The following is a 22,630-nucleotide window of genomic DNA, read 5'->3' as shown; positions in this document are numbered from 1 at the left end:
ACTTTATTTTCATCTACTTCTTACTCACAACTAAAACACCTAAAACATGGTTGCTTATGCTCTGTTGCTTATTTGGGTGTTATGGCCACCAATGTATCAATGTGTATTATGCATGTCCTTGTCCTGCATTGTATTGTATTGCACTGTAAGTCACTTTTTTGGTTATGTACTTTGAAAGGCGATGCGGAACACATGTGGCGCCATATAAATAAACGATAATAATAATCAATGCATTTGTCCTGTTGCCACTCAGAGACCCACATTTCCAGTACAGCAATGAAGAGTTGAGATCCATCCAACTCAGAGTCACCCATGTATACACCATATGCATATGCGTATTGTTCCATATGCAAAAACTGCTCAATCTGTCTGCATTCGGAGATATGTACAACTCTGAATTATAACTGATATGTTTGATATCTCTTTTCAGAGCGATCAGCTAGCAGAACTATGAAAACAATTTGTGTCATGGAACATATGACAAATCATTAGTTAATATAATTAAATTCTCAGTGAGGTTTCAGCAGTTTATTCATTGCTTGCTATAACATGGCTTGGAGCCCCATGCAGGCCTAACGACAGCATCTTGTCCTGCAACATCCCTTCCAGTGTTGAAAATGCTGTTTTGGGTTTGACAGAAGTAGTGATTAGTATCTTCCAGTACCCCTTTGTTAAATTTAGGGTAATCAGATACTGACTACTGGTCAGCTTCTCCACTAGCTCATCCACATATGGCATCGGATTTGTGTCAAACCTGGATTACTTGTTTAACTTCCTAAAATCGTTATAGAATTGGATGGCTCCCAAGGGTTTTGGTTTGAGGATTATGGGATTATTCCACTCCTCCACTACCCAGAGTTGATGCCACCACTTGCACAGTTTGTCCCATCACAATACTGGGAATACAGACACGGTCATATTCCTTTGTTGCTCTGTGGATGCATAAGACTTTTTCTGACTAGCCGGGTCATCAAGCTTTCTGGAACAATGGTGTTGGATACCAAGGTGATTTCACTCCTCCAATCCACTAATGCCAACACTACCTGTTCTTGTATTAGTACGGTCACTCGGAACAGCCATGGAATTCCCGTGGATGAGGACATGGTAAAACAGGCAGGAAATGCGGGGCCTAGTTGTACCACTGAACAATTTATTGGTTCTAGTAGATTTGGACAATTCCTCCGGAAGTGCCCCAGTTCGCCCCATTAAAAGCACCCCACTGGAGACACCTTGCAGTCTATTCCAACATCTAGTGCTAGTTTAAACCTGAGGTTTGGCCTCACTGCTTTTTTTGGCTGTCTGGGACATATTTTCCAAGGCAAAATACCGGTCAATGGCTGTCGCAAGCTCTTCAAATGACGGGGCCAGCTGGGCACACATTGCAGATCCAAGCCTAAATAACCAGTCATAAAATCATTGTGAGATACAGATGCATGTGACTGGTGCTACATTCCCTAGACAATCTGACAATAGACCTAGAATGCAGCCAGGAACAGCAGGAGCTTTCAAAAAGACATCAAGGAAGAATATTTGAGATCAAAGGGGGGTTCTGATCTATTCGTGCTTGTATCTTTTTGGTATTTTTTCTCAAGGATATGTGAAAGAAACAATATATAGTGTAAAAATGTAAAAGACTTATTTTTCATACAGTAAGTAATGGATGTACACTCACCCTTTAGAAGTAAGTCATAGGCGTTGGACACAATTTTCACTGTGGTCCTATGGTGGTTGCGGAGTGCAATGCTAATCTTGTTAATGTGGTCATTAATTCACTCCAAATCATCATATGTTTTAGATAGGGAAATAAATACAACAAACCTCCATGGCGCAGATTAATATACCCAATACAAGGTCCTACACATTACTGTAGTATACTTACCTTGATTGGGATGTGGTGCAAGCCTTGGACATTTTTTTTTTATTTAACCAATGTACATCGGTATTGTGTAGATGATAAGTTAATATTTCAGTACATCTCAAAAAGGGTGTCAACTTTTGCATGATGGCAGGCCCATGCTCATCCTGTCAGAGTTGACTAAGGTCTGCCCTCAACAGTCTGTTGCTCTCCACCTGGGCCTCAGTGATGGCTAGCATTTGGCCATGCCTTGTGGCTGCCACATTAGTTAATGCCTAGAGGATTTTCTCCATCTTGCTAGTCAAGCTGACGGAATAGCAAAATTGGGCCTCCCTTAACATACAAAGACAAGCCAATTTTCTGCCAATTGTAGAGAGTTAGCTGACAGCGGCTGCGTATTACATCCTGGGGAGGAACATCAACATTAAATAACAACAAAAGTAAGTTTCCCTTTAGCTGGGCTTACACAGCCTACAGTACACATAGAAACCAGTTCCCCTTAGCTGTCTTGTGCACAGGTAACAGCACCACACCCAGGTTTAACAAGTCAGGGAAAAGAGGTGAGCGGGAAAAAAAGACTTTTTTTTTTAACTGAAACACACTTTGGCTTTCTCCATTAACCCTTTCCCTGCTAGTATAAATGTACAAATTAAATCAAATTTAAGGGCCAGGACAGTGTCTGTTTTGTGCGATGGGGAAGGATCCCATAAATGACACCACTTGTAAAAATCTTTCTTAGAAATGACTCCTCACTCCGATCTGCCTAATCAGATGGCTTCTTCTCGGAGAGAGAGAGAATCAAAAGTCCACTTACCAAAAAACTGTCTCGGAGCTAGCCTGCAGTCTGTAGAGCAGTGATTCCCAACCTCGGTCCTCAAGGCACATTAACAGTCCTGGTTTTGGTGATATCCATGCTAAAGCACAGATGGTTTAATCAAAATAACTGAGGTACTAATTAAGTTGCTTGTGCTCAAGTATGGCTATCCTTAAAACCTGGACTGTTAGTGTGCCTTGAGGACCGTGGTTGGGAAACCCTGCTGTAGAGTGTACACTGGTGGTGTTGCTGCTGGAGCAGCTTGCAGCCACTTCTCTTGCCTCCCTGTGCTCCTCTTAGGCAGCCACGGGCGGCAGCAGTGAAGGAAGGAGGCAAAGACAGTACAGCTGGTGCAGGGTCGTGCAGCATCATCAGGTCGGTCATTCCTAACATGGCATGCACTAGATGACAAGGGTAGCCGGGGGAGGGGCCACTCTCCGGAGGGGAGGAGTTATCGGGCGGGAGGGTTACCCAGGCCAGCGGCGGCACTGAAAGGCCGTTTTGAACACTGGAACCTCGGGGCCCATCTAAACTTTGGGGCCCGGGATGGGGGTGCCCTTAGTACCCCCCTGTGCCGTGCCTGGTAGTGGCTCCATATGTGGGGCTGCAGCACAGACTAAAATTCAGATAGGGAGCCACACCAACTGCCAGTGAGCCCTGGCCGTCACCGTTTGGGGTGGCAGGTGATGTGGATCCCCTATTTGAATTTTGGACTATACTGCAGCCCCACCTCTGGAGCCACCCAGTGCCGTCACAAGGGGGGTGTGGGCCACATCCGGGTGTCACCCGCCAAGGGGTGACACTAAGGTGCAGACTGGCACTCCCCCACAGTGACAGAAGCCGGTTACTACACTGTAGTATTAAGCGCAGCACCCGGTTCCTGACACTCATGAGGGAGCCGGCACTGCAACATAAGGCACTCAGCATCCCCTGCAACCCCCCCCCCCCCGCATTAATACTAGGAACGGGACCACGGGGGAGCGGACTGCACTGAGCACACAACTTCCCTCCCCGCAGTGGTTGACACCGCGGCGAGGGACGCCACTAGAGCCACCACTGATTTTCGGTCACAGATTGTGAGGTTCTGAATTTGTTGTGGACCCGGGGTGGTGATAGAAGCAGACACAGGAGCAGACTTAAATTAGAAAGTGGGGTTTTTAATAAGTGACTGAGAAGACATGGGAATGGCAAACAAAAAGTCCAGGTATAGCACTAAAGTACACTTGATAACTGTAGTGAGGGTTAATGAACAAATGTCCACATAGTGACAGGCAGGAACAGTCCAGTATAAGTATGGTGAGCAGAAACAGAATGCAGGTATGATGAGCTGTAACAAATTGCAGGCTTGATGAGCTGTAACTGAATGCAGGTTTGGTGAGCTGTAACTGAATGCAGGTTTGGTGAGCTGTAACTGATGCAGACAGAGGTAGTGAAGTACAGCTGGGAGTGAAATGAAGCAAGGTGCAGGGAGACAGCAGGTTCAGATACTCAGGCAGGTAAGAAGGTATATGGAGGGTGCAGGGTAAGTCCAGCAGGTTGGAGCAGGCAATGTTCAGGCTAGGAGCGTATACAAGCAGGCAAATTAGGCACAGGTACTCTCTCTCAGCCATAGCTGAGAAACACGTTGCACTGGCAAAGGAAGGAAGGCTCTGGACCTTCCTAAATACTCAGTGCCGCGCTGTGACTGGCTCGAATGAGCACATGACCTACCTTGATTGGACAGCTGGGATCACATGGCCGCAGGCAAGATGGCGGCGCCCATGCCAACAGAACGTAAACACCGCCAGACCTCACCAGGCCTAGTGACAATGTGCCCGCACAGGACCACCCGCAGCCAATGCCCCTCGCCATACACCAGCACCGCTGCCAGAGACCCCCCGCCACAACGACCTCACAGGTAATACCCGGCGGGTACCATGCCGAGAAACCCTGGCCGTGGCACAGATTTCTTTTGTTTGCCCCTCAGCCTGAAAAGCTGCCAGCCAGCCCCGTGGCCACAGCATTAACTTAATGGAAAATTGTGGGGAGAAATAACTGAATAATTCATATGAAGGACAGTATGGGGTGAGAAAATCTTTTATTGTCTGCAAAAATTATTATGAGCTGTTCCGATAATTCATTATTGTGAGACAAGTAAAAGCGATCTGACCCTGAGTTACCTTAGTAATGTTCTACTGTATGCACTACAGTTATTGGTGCTGAAATCCAGTATTAAAAAAAATTATTTCCCACAATCTCTGCTGCGTAAAATGTTTTAAACAGAAATGATTACATTATAGTTGGTGAAAATCTCAGACGTTTCAGCGTACAATAAGTGTGATCACGAAATGTGAATACATATAATATATAGATTGGAGGAGAACTATACATGTTTGAATACAGCCTGGGTCACATTCTATATCATTAGTAACAATTTGACATATTCTCTTCTCAGCATTTTATCTTGTTCATTCAGACCATCAACTGTTCCTTGTAGGTTGTTAGCAATCGTTCGTATCTGAGCAGCGGCCTCTGTTTTACCCCCTTTATGCAGATCTCTTGCCCCCTTTACAATAAAAACAGCGTCAACCACTATGAAGAGTGCAGCAAACACTCCAGACACAACTCTCAGTGCCTGAGCCCCCTCCGCTACTATCTGGGCGCCTCGCGTGGCTGCAGCAGTTACTCTCCCCAGCTGAATTAGTCGGCCCAATTCTACTGCCACTAATGCCCCTCTCCCCCCAACTCTGCCCACATTTTCTAGTTGTTCCACACCCAGAGCATTCCTAAGACCTTGAAATGTACATTCAATATTTTGATTGATCTTTTCTAGTATAGCCAACTTCATATTAATTTCCTTAATGATCTCTTCTACTCTGTTACATTTCTTTTTAATATTTACAGTATCAGCTATAGAAGCTGCTGCACCTGTGACCCCTCCAGCCACGGCCACACCAATGCCAACCGCACTGACAATCAGAGACACACCCAGCGTTACAGGGGCCAGGGCTAGGCCTACAATGGAGGTGATCCCGCCCGCTATTCCAAAGGAACTTCCTGTCACACTGGCAATGGTGGCTCCTTTATGGAACTTGTCTGTGTCATCAGCGATAGTCAGCAACTCTGTGACGCAATCTTCAATCATTTCCATCAATGTTGGCAATACATCGTTATACTCTTGAAGATACATCATTATCTGTTCATAATAAAAATACAGATGTTTAGTAAACACGAGCGTGATTCACCGACCTAAGTAATATATTTTAGAATATTTAAATACATGATATTAATGAGAAATTCATAACTGCAATGGTAAAATATTAAAGGGGATTATTTGTCCCTTAATTATATGCCCCAATCAGCAGGGCACAATTCAAACTGGTGCTAAGTGCAGAACACAATTAGGTATGTTCTGTAGCAATGCATCATGTCATCTCCATCTTATAACCAATCATATGATCTAAAGACAATAAAATTACACATTTTTATTAGCTAAATAAATATTTCAGTTCAGATGAGTTTTAATGAAGACATGTACTGAATAATAATAGAGGAGACAGCTATTTTATGACCCGAGTCAATGTTCAACCTATTTCTTTATTAATATTTACTTATATAGCGCCAACGTATTCCATTATGGACTACTGACATCACAGAGACATGGGGTACAAAGGGCGTGATTCAGAGATAGGCAGTTGGCACTGTCACTGTGTCTTTGTACCCAGCGGCTGTGCTAACATGCAAAAGCCACAAGAGGCGTCTTGAGTTAAGACACCCACTTATAGCTTCTGTAATACACTGCTATGTCCGGAGGATATTCGGAGGACACTGTCATAGGAATGAATAGGGAATCGTTGATTGACTAAGAGTGGATGGTTGATCTCAGCCAATCACGGTTTCCCAATTCATTGCTTTGACAGTGTCTGCTAGTTACCTGTCATTTCTCTGAAGCACTGTGTCCGTGGAGATCAGTGTTTGTTTTTGTTTTTCGAAGACCTATGGATGCCTACATGAACCGAAGAGAAGGCCACCTAATGGTTTGGTAAGTATGTAATTTGTGGGTTTTTAAAACTTTTTCCTTTAAATAGAACACTACCACAGCTGGTGTGTGTACTGTGGTTATTTTAACATTTTCTTTACAGGAGACTACAGGTGCCAGAGGGCCTTAATGTCCGGGCATGCTGGCACTTGTTTTTCCACAAGTGCCAGCATGATGGGGCAGGCTGCCTCCGACTTGTAGTTGCAATATTATTAAATATTTAACCATTTACCTCTCACCACAGACAGGGCTGGTAATTCCTTTGGAGGGGGACCTCATTTTAATTTGGGGGCCCCCACTTCTGAGGAATTCCAGCCATGGGCTGCCCAGTTTGGCGCTGGTTAGTGTGATGGTAGGGGAACCCCACGCTGATTATCCCCCTGCCAGGGCCGGCTACAGGGGTCGGAGCACCCTGTGCCAGCCCTTAATAAGGTGCCCTTACATCGCATGACCAAAATTGGGGGCATGGCCTAATTACCATTGGTCATGCCCCCTACGTGATGTTACTTGGAGGCGTGCCCGCAAGGCACGCCTCCAAATAATGTCAGGCTGGGGGTAAAGCCCAGCCCTCCGTCACGGGCTGGGCTTCCCCCAGCCCTCTCCCATCAGTGAATGGATGCTGCATTTCACACTCCGGGGTCCCCAACCTCCCGATTTGACCACCCACATGCCGCTAAAATTAGGATGCTGGGGAGGGGTGCGACCGCACTGCGACCGCACTGGTCGAACACCCCTACAGCCAGCCCTGGCCCCTGCTATGGCATTATCCCCCAATCTGGTTCAGTGTGGTGCTGGTTATAGGACAATAGGAGGAATCCTACAGTTCTTTACCCATATTTTTCCATACCAGCCCAAGCTGAGAGGTCCAGGGCTGGTTACTGTTTTTTTTTTCTGGCAGGGGCACACTATTTTTTTTAGTTTAACACTTTGGTAATTTTACAATCTAATTAAGCCTATACAGATTACAGTGATCTTTTTGGAAGAGTTTGCTGCATACTTACCGACTTTTTGGTTCACCTTTTCGCGAGCAGCTGGAGAGAACCTGCTGCTCTCATCTTCGGGGGAGGTGGAGCCTGACTATAGCCGTCATTAGGGGAGATTTTCTGAGCAATTTGCAGATCCGGAGGGATGGGGCAGGGCTAAATAACGCGAATTGCGTCATTTAGCCCCGCCCTCTCACTGACCTGAGAATTGCAGGGCTTTCCTGTAAAAGGGCAGGGCTAAATGATGCAATTCGCGTAATTTAGCCCTGCCCCCTCCCTCCAGACCCGCAAATTGCTCCGAAAATCTCCTCATCCTGCCCACTTCACTAGGAAGTGGGCGGGATGCGGGAGATTTGCCTACTCTTTTGGGGGTACGGGGGGTTACCCAAAAAATCAGGAGCCTCCCGCGACTCCCAGGAGAGGAGGCAAGTATGGTTTGCTGTTGTTTTTTAACTTCTATTTGTCGTCTGTTTTGAACTAAAAGATTAAGGCCCTGATTCAGAGGCCCTCACTGTTTGGGAGCGCTCGCTCTGAATCAGGGCGGGATGTTTTTGTTTTTTTCACTGGCCTCCAGGCCGCTTGCTAAACAGCCTCGCGAGCGGGTCTGAATCAGGCCCTAAAACCGACTGCATTTACAGCTGCGAAAACCTATGGAAATTGATGTTGAGTTTCAATTTAAGCTGAAACCTGACGAATGATAAATACTGTAGTCAGGTTTTTTTTTTTTTCTAAATATTTTTATTGAAGCATAAGGATCACAGTCCAACATCACAATTAGTAAAAACATCACACAAAAGATATTGAAATAAGTACAAAGGTCAAATTGAAACATTCATATCAAAAACAACACACAATGTAAAGCATAATGTGATGCTAAGCTTATGTAATAAGATATATTGCATTTGACATATGATGGACCACAGTAAAGTTGAACCAATATACCAAGCATGCATTATAATGTGCAATATGATGCTAAGCTTCCTCCACTAACATTTCTACGTTTTCCAAACCAGAAAAACCAGGGTGAGTCACGGCTTTCGCCGCAGACTACTCCCGAAGATAAAAAAAATAAAATAAATTCTACAAGTCACCATACTGTATACTAAAAAGTGTAATAAACGATCTCAACTCAGAGATAATGGTTTCAGAGACCAAAACCAGGAGGTTGTAAAGGTGCACAAAACAAAGGCCCTCATTCAGAGCCGTACGCTCTGAGCAGAGCGCACGCTCTGAATGAGGGCCGGCCTCCATGAAAATGGAGCGTCCTCCTGGACGCTCGTATAGCTGTGGGTCACCACCCACAGGCTATACGAGCGTGCAGTTTGATGGCCGCGATGGTCTTGACCATCGCGACCATCGAAACTGCGAGCCGGAGCCTGCGGTTGAGGTTTTCAAACGCAAGCTCCGGAGTGATTTTGGCTCTATCAGAGCCAAAATCACTCCCACTGACATCACTAGTGATGTCAGTGGGCCGGCTTCTGACGGGAGGCGTTCCAGTGGGAACGCCCCCGTCAGGGAGGCACGGGGCGTGCCTCCCTGACGGGGGCGTTCCCACTGGAACGCCTCCCTACCAAAGGGGGCGTGCTGTCAATCAACATTGACAGCACGCCCCCTTTGATCGGACACAACGAGCGAAGGACTTTCCTTCGCTCGTCGCGTCTGGCGCATGCGCACGACGGAGCTCCCTCCGTCGTGCGCATGCTCAGTCCAGAACATCGACCCACTTGCGAGCGGACAGCCGCTCGCGAGTGGGTCTGAATCAGGCCCAAAGAGTGGAGATGGACGAGTAAACTGATAAATCCTTCTTTTAATTATCAGCAAACCCACTGAAATAATCTTACATAACAGATGACATTGAAGCCCCTGAACAATTTGAACAGCATTTATGGTGCATAAAAATGAAGATACGGAAGTGTCAGTTAGCTATTACAAATTAGAGACTATTAAGCATTTAGAAGTCCTCTAAACGGAGTATAATAATAAGAGATTATTTGGGTAGAGGGGCAACCTAACTAGATGAGTGCACAGAGACAAACTATATATGGTAATAAAACCCTAGAAGGGTGCAAATAAACAAAATTGTACTATAAGATATAATCTATTAGAAAAAAAAAAAATTAAATAATGAGATACTCGTTAATGTGAGCTCATCTAAACAACAAACTGTAAGACATCTTACAGTAAAAGTGATATACTCCCACAGAAAATAATGATCAAATAATAGAAATAGACAAACTTTTAATGGAAAATGTACCATAAAATGTAGGCTCTTGACACATTAATTTGGGAATAATACTTATTAAGCTTTGTAAACTAGGTGGAATATATACAAAGAAATGTCTCAATGTTCAAATAACAGCGCCTCGGTATTTAAAATATTGGGCCTATGTCGAATACCAGCCAGACAATAGAGTATAAGCAAGGAATAGTTTATTCACGTAACAGCATTTGAGGGTCCCTGGTCTAAAGATGGAGCATAGACAGTGTTGGTATCATCAGGGGCAAAACTGGTATAGGAGGCCAGCTTCAAAGAGCTAATATTGATTGAAAAATTAGGTGGCCTAAACCCAGGAGTATCTAGAGCTCCCGAGCCGTTGAATGTTATGCATGTAATACTTTCAAATTGGGGAACCCGTCTACCATCTACTGCATCCAGTGCACTAGCTAAATCCACTCCTAATGTCAGAGGCAATACTGGTTCTGTAGGGGAACCTAGGGTATCTATAGGGAGAAAGGAGCTCTGGTGTCGATAGTGGAGATTATCAACCTCACCATTTGTGGGAAAAATTGTCTTATTCTGTATAGTAGAAATGTGTTGAGAAATGAGCTGGTCTCCCAAACCATGCGGGTCATCATCAGAAACTAAAATTGCACAATTTGCTAGTGACTCTTCTTTAGGAAGAGTAGCATCTAGTTTCAGCATGATTTTATCTATCCATCTGTCCATTTGGGGTAGAAGAATCTGGGCAATGGCTTCCGCCAGCTGAGTAGCAAATGAGGAGTGTACAAGAAGCATTGTCATAACTTCAGTGGTGAAAACATGTTATAATACTATTGCACAGATATTCTGTAGAGACAGGAGATCAATTACAAAATGCAAAATACAATAAAGTTACAATTTCTGATCTCACCACTAGATGGCAATGTAAGATCACAAATAGCGATATTGTAGTATATCCGAGTTAAATACGGCAGTTTACAAAGTAAGACAAGGGCAGTATATTATGGTACAAACACCTGATTAATACCCCTTTTACACCGGATCTAAAACCCGGGTTTTTGAAGGGTTAACCCGGGCAGCTCCCTGGTGTAAAAGGGGAGAGAGCCGGATCGCCTTGTCGAGTGACCCGGCAATCCAACCCAGGTAACTAGCAGGGTTTAACACGGGCGTAGCCCGTGAAACCCTGCTGTGAGAACAGCGCACTCCAGGTCACGATGACCTGGAGTGCGCTGCTAGCCGGCCGATTGGTCCGGCTGCAGTGGCGCTTGGAGATGACATCATCTCCAAGCGACCACTTTCACTCCGCAAAAGCCGGGTCTATGCAGACCCGACTGCGGTGTGAGCGGCGCAGACTCGGGAATATCCCGAGTCGGCGCCGGCAAAATTCCGGGTCTGATCCGGATAGGAACTTTGTTCCAACTCCGGGTCAGACCCGGAATTTAGGTGGAAAAGGGGTATAAGTGAACAGCACTGAGAGTCCCTGAGCAGCAGACCCAGCACCCTTATGTAGTCTCAGTCAGTCCTCGTCAGGTCAGAGGAGACAATAGCAGAAAAATCAGCAGTCCGGATCAGGGGGTGACAGGGATCAAACACTGAATGCAGAAATCTCACTCAATGACAACTCCAGTGCAGATTCGGCAACTTCTTGGGTTCCAGCAGACTGTAGAAGAGACAGCAGTCGGCACTGATCACAGGCGCAAACCTCCAAAGCAAGGGAGGCTAAGGCAGACACTGCAGTGGCAGCCAGAACACAGGGAGCGCCTCCAGGGACACCCAGTCTGATGGTTAGACAGGAGCAGGGAGAAACCAGCACAAGGCAGCTCAGCAGATACGTTGGACCCGACGCCTTCAGCTTCACGCCACAATGATAGTCCAGGAGCAGGAGTACACTGGCCACTTCAGCAGGTAAGTAGAGTCCCGATCGTTGCCGCACCAGCGGTTTCTCATTCACACTTCAGCAGGTCAGACATGCACAGGGGAAGTATGACAGATGGCCAGGAAGCCAGGGGTCCACTGTGACCAAGGTGCTCACAAGGGTAATGTCCTGCAAGGTCAGCCAGCCACCGGGTGCTTAGTTACATACCCAAGGAAAGAAAGTTGCATCCTGTACCAGGGAAAGGAGCAGGCTAAAGCACTCCAATCCCCATGTACAGATTCGCACCAAAAGCTTGGCGGTCATATAGGCCACCACATTAGATGGCCAGACTCCGGGGTGAAAATAGCTGCCCAAAAAAATAATGACACCAGAATACTCCTCACACCTAAGGCTTGTAGGAAAGATGCTCGATAGTGCAATAGAGGAGTTTGTAGTGAGGATTAAGGCAGATGATAACAACCACAGTCGGGAGCTGAATTAAAAAGCGGCCATACTTGATGCCCCGCCCACCGGAAGTCCTTCTAGTCAGGTTTTTTTTAACAGCAACATGATGGCGACAGCCACAGTTTAATATTGGTTTTTGTTTAGATCGAAAACCAACCTTTTGTAAATTTACCCTCTAGTGTCACTAGACATTGCCAAATCATTTAATTACATTGATACTCAAACAGAAAGTAAAGATGGTCCTACCCAGCAGTCTTTAAGTTAAGGTATGTGGGCTACACTAGATAAGGTAGCAGTATGACAATTGTAGTTGCTGTTAAGATTTTGGTCAACACAGTGGCCCACATTTGTCTAACCAGATCCTGTTACCTCCCACAAACACACTGACGGTCAATCACTGCGCCAGACTGAATATTTCCAATTCTCTCTTAATCTGCCCCTGAGCCCACCCACACAGCCCCTATATCTCCCTCATTGTATCAGCCATGCCCCCTTTGGCATATTGTCCACCCCCTAATAATGTGCTGCAGATTTATTTGGTGTCTTAAAATTAAACAATAATAATAATGCAATTTCCAACGATTTTTTCATCTCTCTGCTCATCATGGTGCAGTTTATAGTACTTTGCAGTGGTAGCTCGGAGTGCTAAGTGGAGGCGTGTGTCTTTATTTGCTTTATGCAGTATTTTGCAATGTGCATTAGGTGCGTTTCCTGATTGTTAAATGCCCTGTATAAATCTAATGTAGTAAAATGACGTCTTACCGCTTGCAGCAGCTCATCACATTTCCCTGCCTATAAATACAGAAAAAAGTTATTTTGATTATTTCCACTTCACTGAAAACTGTAATGGCTTGAAGTGTTTTTAAAGGGTAAATCAGAAGAGAACTGTATAACATACCATGCTGAGTATTAATTCTTGAAGTTGACACACAGAGCAGCAGATGTCCGTATTCTATACTAGAAGAGAGAAAATTACATTATTTGACGCCATGAATGGAACAAATGTACACCAGCACACTACGGGCCTGATACAGACTAGCAAGGAAATGGCTGCAATTCTGTCCACTTTACATGTTGAGAATTAATGCAAATTTATATATGGCTGCATCTATGAGAGAGCGCCCACAGACCACACGGTGGCAAAAAGCAGTTGTCATCAATGTGAGGATACAGGGTTCTCTCAATCACCCAGACACCGAGCAGATGAAACCAAAGTGATGGTTTATTTTTCCACAGCACACAAAAATAGATAATATGTATGGACAAGCGGTAAATACAGTAAACAGGTAGCAGTCCAGACAGAGGTAGTCCCAGTAGAGTATAACGTCCCCGAACAATTCCATGAAATAGCTAGAGACCCTCAGTCCCCACAGTAGAAACTATCACTGATCACACAGCAATGATAGTCCCTGGGTCCAACCAAGCCTTTCCAGGATCCCATACAGTAGAAGCTAATCACAGAACACACAGCAATGAATAGCATATAGGCCCTTGCAGAATTTCCAAAGTATAAATCCACAGAACTGGTGATGCGTTCCACTAGCACCTTGGCAGAGCGAGGCCTCTTAGCCAAAGTCAGTGACTAACATCTGGAGTTGCCTTGGGTGACCTGTTTTGAAATCTTCCAATTTCCCACGATATTGTGACCACCCAGGGGGGTTGCACCGTTTCCTGATTGGTGCGAGTCCCTTATGCTGTCACTTTCTCCTACCTCCTCCGGATATTACTTCCCTGACGAAAACCTGCTGGGATGGTTCCGTTCAGTCTACCAGGTTCACATGAGGCACAAAACAGGCAAATGGAAGGAGGAGTAAATCCTGAGCGTCCCCTGGGGAGGTGGGAATTAACTTAGAGGGTCTTTTGTTCTGGGAGGTGTCACCTTGCTCTAGTGGTTATGAATAACACAAACATATGGACCAGGCTAACATCAAGGCTTATCCAGTATTAAACATTACAATTACTTACATTATTACAGTACATAATATAGCCCTGCTACTGCAAAAGTATAAGTCATGTGAATGATCACACATACACTTAGCAGACGGATGGGGGAACACACAGGGCTAAAAAGTTAATTAAACGTTGTGAGGACTGAGATACGGCAAATACATTTGTAACACACATCTCATGTCCTCACAATCATCATTATCACCACCATGCCTTTGCACCAGCCTTATCCTATGTGTAACAGATCCGGCAGAACATTTTTTGGTAGCGCGCCCACGATACACCCACAGAATACTTATACTACATTCAAATGCCTCATTTCCACTTACGCTATATGTAGACAAAAGTGATTGGACACTGACAGCGAATAGATGAACAAGATTTTATTGACGTCAGATATACCACATGCAGTGATTACTGCAGACACCCTTCTTGGCAAACTGTCCACAAGTTCCTGGACCTTGCCGTCGTGATCATGATTTTGGAAAAAAGACACCCAATCTGTCTTACGATCTCACGATCTATCGGATCGTACGCATCGTGAGATTGGCCATAACAAATCGTGAGTTAAAAAAAAAATAAAACAGGCTATTGACTATTGGTGGGAAATTTAAATAGCCATAACAATGGGAGGGGCTATCTAGGGAGTATAAAAAGCAGGCACCCTTTAAACTCTGTGTACATTCTGCTCTGCTACTAGAAGAGGCTAGGTGTATTCCTGCTGAATCCTGCAGTGGGTAATGGGACAGACGTCATGACGTCTCCCATTATGCTGAGCACGCCAGCCCGGGAGGACTGGCGGGCGGCGTCGCGGACTGGAGGAGGAGCAGCAGCAGCGTGGATTCAGGTAATAAGTTTTTATATATACATTTTTAAAAACCTGTCAGCACTACGGGGGGACCTCTACTGGGGTGGGGGCTATTACTGGGGGCACCATTATTGGGAGGACCTCTACTGGGGGGGGCTATTACTGGGGGCACCATTATTAGGAGGACCTCTACTGGGGGGGATCTATTACTGGGGGCACCATTATTAGGAGGACCTCTACTGGGGGGGGCTATTACTGGGGGCACCATTATTGGGAGGACCTCTACTTGGGGGGGCTATTACAGGGGGCACTTATTCGGGAGGGGGAACCTCAACTGGGGACCACTACTTGGGGGGGGAACTACTACTGGGGGCATTATAAAAGGGGCCAACTACTAGGGGCACTGCACTGGGGGGACCACAACTGGGGGCAATAACAGGAAGGACCACTACAGGGACCACTGGATAGGGGGGGTCACTACAGGGAGCCTGCATCAGGGGGACCACTACTGGGGGCACTTCATGGGAGGGCGGGGGACTACTGCTGGGGGCACTAAATAAGGGGCTTACTGCTAGGGGCACTGCGGGGACCACTACAGGCGGCACTAGATAGGGGGATCACTACTGGGTGCCTGCATAAGGGGGACCACTACTGGGAAACCTGCATGGGGGGGACTGCTGGGGGCACTATATAAAGGGCACTGCATGGGGGGGGACTACTACTGGGGGCACTATATAAAGGGCACTGCATAAGGGGATACCACTACTGGGTGCACTGCATTGTGGGGACTGCTACTGGGGGCACTGCATTTGGGGGGACCACTACTGGGGGCACTGAGTAAGGGGAACTAATTGGGGGCTGTATAAGGGGGACCACTACTGGGGATACTGTATAAGGGGCACTACTATGGGCCTGCATAAGAGGGACCACAACTGCATACAGGGGGTACTGTATAAGGGGTACTACTGGGGTTAAGGTGCATATGGATAGGAATGTTCAGCGTGAAAATAAAGGTGTGTCATGTTGACACGCCCCATTTTTAAGGGACCACGCACATATCGGAACGTTGGGGGGGGGGGGCTCCCTTTTCAAATTTGCCCTGGGCTCCAAATACCCTAGTTACGCCACTGAGTTTGGGACACTCATCTCACCTCAGTCCTTGGGCGTCATCATTCCGGAGACCTGCAAAGCCATCGTAAAAGTGCTACAGTACCAGTATTGCAAGGAAAGTTAAAAAAAACACCACACATTGGTTTCTTATGCAAAGAAAATTTTTTATTTTTTAATCAACATAAAGCAAAAAATTGCCTTCTTTTAGTACAATGTGCACTGACCTGCAGGCAACTGAAAGTACACTAAACTGTGCAATATACTTTTTTTTGAACAAGTTCACAAAAGAACATTATCACCAAATTTTATGAATCCCAATAGGTAGCCGGCTGTATGTGATAGGGTGAGTCAGACGCCAGTTTGAACAGGCCAATACACACATGGCACAAGTATACATTGTGGCCCCGGCTTCCAGCAATGTGTACTTGTGCCATGTGCGTAGTGACCTTGTCCAAATGGCGTCATCACCACCCTATCCCATGCAGCAAGCACCTATTAGAATTCATAAAATTTGGTGATATTAAAAGCAAGACACAATTTCTGTATATTGGGGCGACTCATCTGCTGCATCTAGCAGAGCATAATACAAGGTGGTGCTTGTGCTTGGGGTGCTTGGTGGGGGAGTAATATCTAACTGGGCAGGGGGGGGCGGACATACCTATTTGGGGCAGGGGAAAATAGCATTGGATCTGCAATGTATGTAGAATTTGAGATATTTTTGCTCAAACAGCGACTCAACAGGTCGTAGTTTAACCTTAAAAAATTTCTTTGGATATCTGTATCCAGATTTCTCAATGTGCTGTTCACATGAGCTGTGAAATCATCTATTGCATTTGGGGGTTTCTGCAGCAGCCGTTCTGCGTTTTGTAAAAAATGGTCCTCACGTTCAGTAAGATTCTCCTTTCTCCCTTGTTTTTTTTTCTTTTTTTGGGGTTGTTGAGAAGATGAGGGTCCAGGTGGAACTTGAGTTTCCACTTGTGTGCTATTCTCCGGATCACTGTCACCACCGAGCAGACTGAGGTCCGGTGTGGATGCTAAATCAGGGTCTTGGGTGGGAGTCTATATAGGGAAAAAAGATATAAAAATTATTAGTCATGTTTTAACCCCTTTTTTACTATTTTTACAGTTTCCTAACACCGTGGAGGAGTGGACCAGCATCACTGAAGATTTTGAACAACGTTGGAATTTCCCTAACTGCGGAGGAGCTATCGATGGGAAACACATCCGCATCAACCCACCTGCCAACACCGGATCATACTACTACAACTACAAAGGATTCTTCAGCATCGTTCTCATGGCAGTGGTGAATGCCAACTAAGAATTTCTGTTTGTGGATGTCGGCAAGAATGAGCATGCTTCGGATGGTGGGTCCTTCAAAAAGACGGTTTTCTACCAGAGACTCGCCAACAAAACCCTCATCCTGCCCTCACTGGACCAGACAAAGCACGGCCTAAATTACGTTTTCGTTGCAGACGAGGCATTTGCATTACATGAACATGTGATGAAGCCATTTGCACACAGGGGCCTGACCAGAGAGAAAGGGATATACAACTACGGTCTATCCCGGGTACGGCGCATTGTGGAAAATGCGTTTGGAATAATGAGCAACCGCTTCCGCATTTTCCACACCACCATCAATCTACATGTGGAGAAGATAGACTGGGTCGTGATGGCGTGCTGTGTGCTGCACAACTTTCTGCGAAGAAAATCTACTCAACGAGGACCAGTCCCAGCTAGACCAGAAGATGTAGGACTCCTGGAGGACATTGAACATTTGACATCTGTGTCTGCACCACCAACTACAACAACATCCACCGCACGTGCCAAAGAAGTGAGGGAGGAGTACATGACCTATTTCAATGGACCAGGTGCTGTACCATGGCAGGAGGACTGTCTGTAAACTACTGACTAAATTGGACATTTGGGATTTAACAACAAAAACATTAAGGATTTTGGTTTAAACTGTGTCACTACTTACCAAGACTTCTGCAACCTCCTCATCTCCCTCTCGCTCAGACATCAAGATGATTGATTCCCTTTGAGGCTCTTGTTCACTGATGAATGACATCATTTGGTAGTACCACAGCGTAGGAGTATATGTTTCATCTGTCGCCGCTCTTGATTTTTTGGAGTCATCCACCTTCTTTTTTTCTTTGATGTACACTGTCCTGAGATTTTGATTCTTTTGCCGTACAGTTTTCAGGTCTGCATCAGATATGTATTTTTTCGTATACACCAAAAGTTCCTCTAGTGCGGCCAACTTGTGCGACTTGTTATGGTACTTCCGAGAACTGATCTTCCACAGACACTCTTTCGAGTGCAGGATTTCAATGAATCCTGTAACGAATTCACATTCAGAATCCATGGACATTATCTATGAATAAGAAAAAAAAGGACATTTAAATATTTGTGTATATAGTTTTGTTAAATGTAATGTTGTTATAGTTCACATTTTTAATGTTTTAATATTTTCTTTTTTACAGGTTTTTAAAGGTTTGTTATGGTATTCTAATCATGTTTTTTTTTACAGGAATGTTATGTGTTTATTGCTTGGTAATATAATGTTTTTCTTTGTTTTACAGTATGGGTTTTCCACCTTTGGGCCTGTCGTGGTAGAACTACAGATCCCAGGATGCCCTAAACACAGTTTCAAAGGTGGGTGGCAGGTCATCCTGGGATCTGTAGTTCCACAACAGCTGGAGACCGAAAGGTAGAAGACCCCTAGCTTTAAATAATGTGTGTTTTTAAATGTAATGTATGGTGATTTTTTTGTAAAATACGTGTTTATTTATTTATTTTTTGGATGTATTACACACATTGGTGGGCAGTGGGGGAGCTTAATGCATGACCCAGCCACCGCCCGCCTCAATACGGCGGGCGGTGGCTGGGTCATGCATTTATTACCTGGGGGCACACATTGGTGGGCAGTGGGAGCTTAATGCATGACCCAGCCACCACCCACCTCAATACGGCGGGCGGTGGCTGGGTCATGCATTTATTACCTGGGGGCACACATTGGTGGGCAGTGGGGAGCACATATTGGTGGTCAGTGTGGTTGCAAACTGTACAAATACTCACCAAATATACAACAAAACAAGACTTCAGCGTGCAGGTTCCCAAGTGCGACTCTCTTGCTCCATACACGATGCTGCACAAGATGGCGATGGGGCGTGTCCAGGCTTCTGTCAGTCAAATTCCGCATTGTGTGATGAATCGTACGATTCATTGTGAGGAAAAAAAAAACTCACGATCGGCTTCCATCGTGTTCATGGTTGGCTAATCTGCCCTACAGCACGGCAGATCAGAAGATGCGATATACAACGAGCGGGGACGCGCATCGGCATCGTGCTCGTGAGTATAAACTCATGATTTGTACTTTTTTTACCCGATTCGTTGAAATCGGCCAAATCGTGTAAAATGCCACTGTGTGTGTGGGCACCTTAAGTTGTGTCTGCAGGCCCCAACACATGCACAGTCTGATAACTATCGCGAGATCCATTACATGCAGCTCTGAATGACGAAGATAAAGGACCAATCGATCAGCTCCAAACTGTCATTTTTCAAACACAGCCTGTATAGTGACAGTAGCTGATTGGTTAGTTCTTTATCTCGGTCCACTTTATCTGTCTCCAAGGCTTAGTAAATAGATCCCATACTCACAGTTATGCACAGACAGACTCTTGTGTGAGCATTTAACACAGCTAATCTCACCCAGAATAAATCATTTAAACAAGAGATAACTCCCTTTTTTTTCTGCATAAATTACAGGTAACAGGTACATGTGCAGTTAGAATTGAATCACTTATAAGTTATATTTCCTCCACACAATTCCTTATCTGTCTGTTTTTATACAGCTGTTTTTTACAATTTGCGAAGTATGTTTTATTATTATTTGATGAATGTGCACCACACATGACAGTGCTTTTTTTCTCTCTCCTTGGTTTGCTCATTCACAGTGATAAGATGAAGCTTCGTATGCGCAGACCTAGTGGTGGCCATTTTGGATATGGATTGATGCCATCCTAAAGGTGCACCATAGAGACTGCAGTAGCATGCTCCATATCTCATCATTCCAGCCCTGCCTTAACCACAGGATGCAGTCAGGAAGCCGACGGTCGAAATGTTAGGGGAAGGGGGGTTAGAGTTAGGCATCCCCCCGGAAGACTTAGGTTTAGGCTGCGGGGATGGGGGGTTAGGTTTAGGCACTTAGGGAGGGTTAGTGTTAGGCACTAGGGGGGAAGGTTAGGGTTAGGCACCTCTAAGGGAGGGTTAGGGGGGTAGGGTTAGTAATACTTACCTAAATCTGTCGGGATTTGCACTGCTGTCAGTCTGCCGGCATCGGGATTTGAACCCATTCGTACTGATTCGTACCCATTCACTCATACTGATTTCTTAGCCACTACCCACAGCAAATGGATCAACGCTCATTATCCAAGCTTGATTCATAGACAATAAATTTAGCAACTGTGAATTACCAAATACATTGTGGAATGTTGAAGCAAAAGCGGAAAATTGTATTAGCAGAACGCTGGGATGTAATGGGAATGTGAATCAGCCCTGGCATTGTTAGTGTGCATGAAAAAGGGGTGTGCTCACACCATACTGGGGCATATCATGAGTCACAGAGTCATGGCACGCGTGGTCTCTCTACATGCCAGCCGAGCAGTGGAATTGTTTGGCCAGGTTTTCAGGTGACCAGACCGGCCCATCTGGCCATTGGCTCTTCTGGCATTTGCCAGTTGGCCAGCCCAGCCTTGTCATTGGCCAACTGTTATAAGCATATAACAGGGCACCTGATACTATTCCAATGTATGATTCTTTGCACATCGGTCTCACATCATCAAACATCTGAGTAACTATGCTGTCTCAGAATGTCCGTCTCATCTAAGACGATGTGACCTTTCCAATTGTGCACGAATCACAGAGGGTCATTAGGGCAGGCCCAGAAAATGGTCCTGTCATGACTGCAATTTTGTAGCCACCCCCCGATACCTCCCCCAAACGCTGACTACCTGTCACTCACTTTGCAAATAAATCCTCACTGGTCCACCATTTCTAATCCATCGCTGCACATGCACATGTCATCTGCACTTGTGCATTAGCTGATATTAATGATAAAAACATGGTGGAGGTTCTGGGCAATTAGAAATCCCCCAAGTATGCACCTGGAGGGATAAAATAGGGGTAGAGTATGTGGGTTAAATGGCTCTTATCTTCCATCAATTTTTATATTTATACATAATACTTCTTAGCACTTCACATGCAGTAATGTCCCATACATCCCCTTTGTATATGTATTATACTTAACTTTACCATGACTATATAAATATTCCACAATAAATAGCATTTTATGAAGTACAGGTTTTTTTACAGCTTCAATATTGTAATTCACAGTAATGGATTGAAGCCGTAACTTCATGATACACGATACTGTAGTTCCTACTTAACTGAGATACACACAGGCACTCATGCAAAGTGTTTTCTTATTACCTATTAAAATCAAGTTATTTTTAAATATCCCACAGCAAACAAATGTCTATTAATATTACCAATGTTAATATCCAGTGCTGTGTTCAGGGGCATTGCCACCAAGTTCTGTGAAGGGTCTGTCTCTCATATGCGTTGCAACCAAGGGAAAGCAATTTCTGTCCAGCAGCTGTTTCTGTACAAGAGCAGAGAAACACTGATTTCTATGTTGGGCTGACAGGAAGCTGAGGAAGAAGTTAGAAGTGGGGCCTTGAACTGCACAAATACCAGCAAGGCCAGCAAGATAGACTGAGAGAAGAGGAGCCGCCCACATTTTTTTTTTAGAAAATTGATATCTGCTATATTTGCTATTTATTTCCCCATTGTATTCAGACACAATAGCAAAGAAGTTTATTTGCTATCAAAACAAAAGTTTAAAATATTGGGTGCAAGTATTGTATAACTGTATGCCTGACATAAAGCTGGCATATACTCTACAAGTGCAGTGCTGTCAATTCACATATTCTACAAGTGCACGCAGCGCTGTCATGCCCCCCGCTCCGCCCCCAATGCCGAGTCAAGTCCCTGTCATGCCTTCCTTATGCAGCGCCATGCCCCCCTCCCCCTATGAGCCACGCCATTTCAAGGTAGATGCTTAAACAAAAAAGCATAATGTGAGGTATCAGGTCTGCACAACAACTTTTTTTAAGCACATATAACAGGACTCCATAGTCAAAGGGTCAATTTAGTCACAAAGTGTTGTCGAAAAATGGCTGATGATGTAATCACAATTTTGAATAAACAAAATAATAAAAAACACATGTAAAACATCTCAAACTACGTAAAAAATGTGTACAAAAACAGCATATTTTTTTATTAAATAGTAGAATTAAGAAATGTCAAATTCTAATAATAGACATTAAGTTGACATGGCAACATGTTATCTCAGACTTAGACTAATAACATTTAAAGTGTTTCAATAAACAATCCTCAAGAGACATACAGTAGTTTGTAACAATATACTGAAAGCAGGGGCAAAAATAATGATTATTACACCGATCCTGTGATTTTTTTTCAGCCCAAAATAA

At 44.9% G+C, this 22,630-nt stretch overlaps 1 protein-coding gene across 6 annotated transcripts in view; it reads right to left on the bottom strand.

Annotated features, from left to right (window-relative positions):
• Positions 1-4,729: 4,729 nt before the first annotated feature.
• Positions 4,730-22,630, bottom strand: part of LOC148534437 (apolipoprotein L3-like) — a 109,160-nt gene continuing 91,259 nt past the window's right edge. For 3 of the 6 annotated variants that reach the window (XM_088466854.1, XM_088466855.1, XM_088466853.1), the window contains 4 exons: positions 21,626-21,738; positions 13,110-13,168; positions 12,974-13,003; positions 4,730-5,844 (listed from right to left, as the gene is read on the bottom strand). In XM_088466854.1, the coding sequence (XP_088322980.1) occupies positions 5,065-5,844; positions 12,974-13,003; positions 13,110-13,112 (813 nt within the window). In that variant the 5' untranslated portion in view covers positions 13,113-13,168; positions 21,626-21,738 and the 3' untranslated portion in view covers positions 4,730-5,064. The remainder of the gene's footprint in view (positions 5,845-12,973; positions 13,004-13,109; positions 13,169-21,625; positions 21,739-22,630) is intronic. The other 3 variants (XM_088466857.1, XM_088466856.1, XM_088466858.1) reach the window with 2 other exon arrangements.

The sequence above is a fragment of the Taudactylus pleione genome, unplaced genomic scaffold, assembly GCF_031769625.1.
Source record: "Taudactylus pleione unplaced genomic scaffold, aTauple2 ptg000066l, whole genome shotgun sequence".
Lineage (NCBI taxonomy): Eukaryota > Metazoa > Chordata > Amphibia > Anura > Myobatrachidae > Taudactylus > Taudactylus pleione.
The sequence above is the reverse complement of the archived record's forward strand: the minus strand, read 5'-3'. Positions and strand labels throughout refer to the sequence as shown.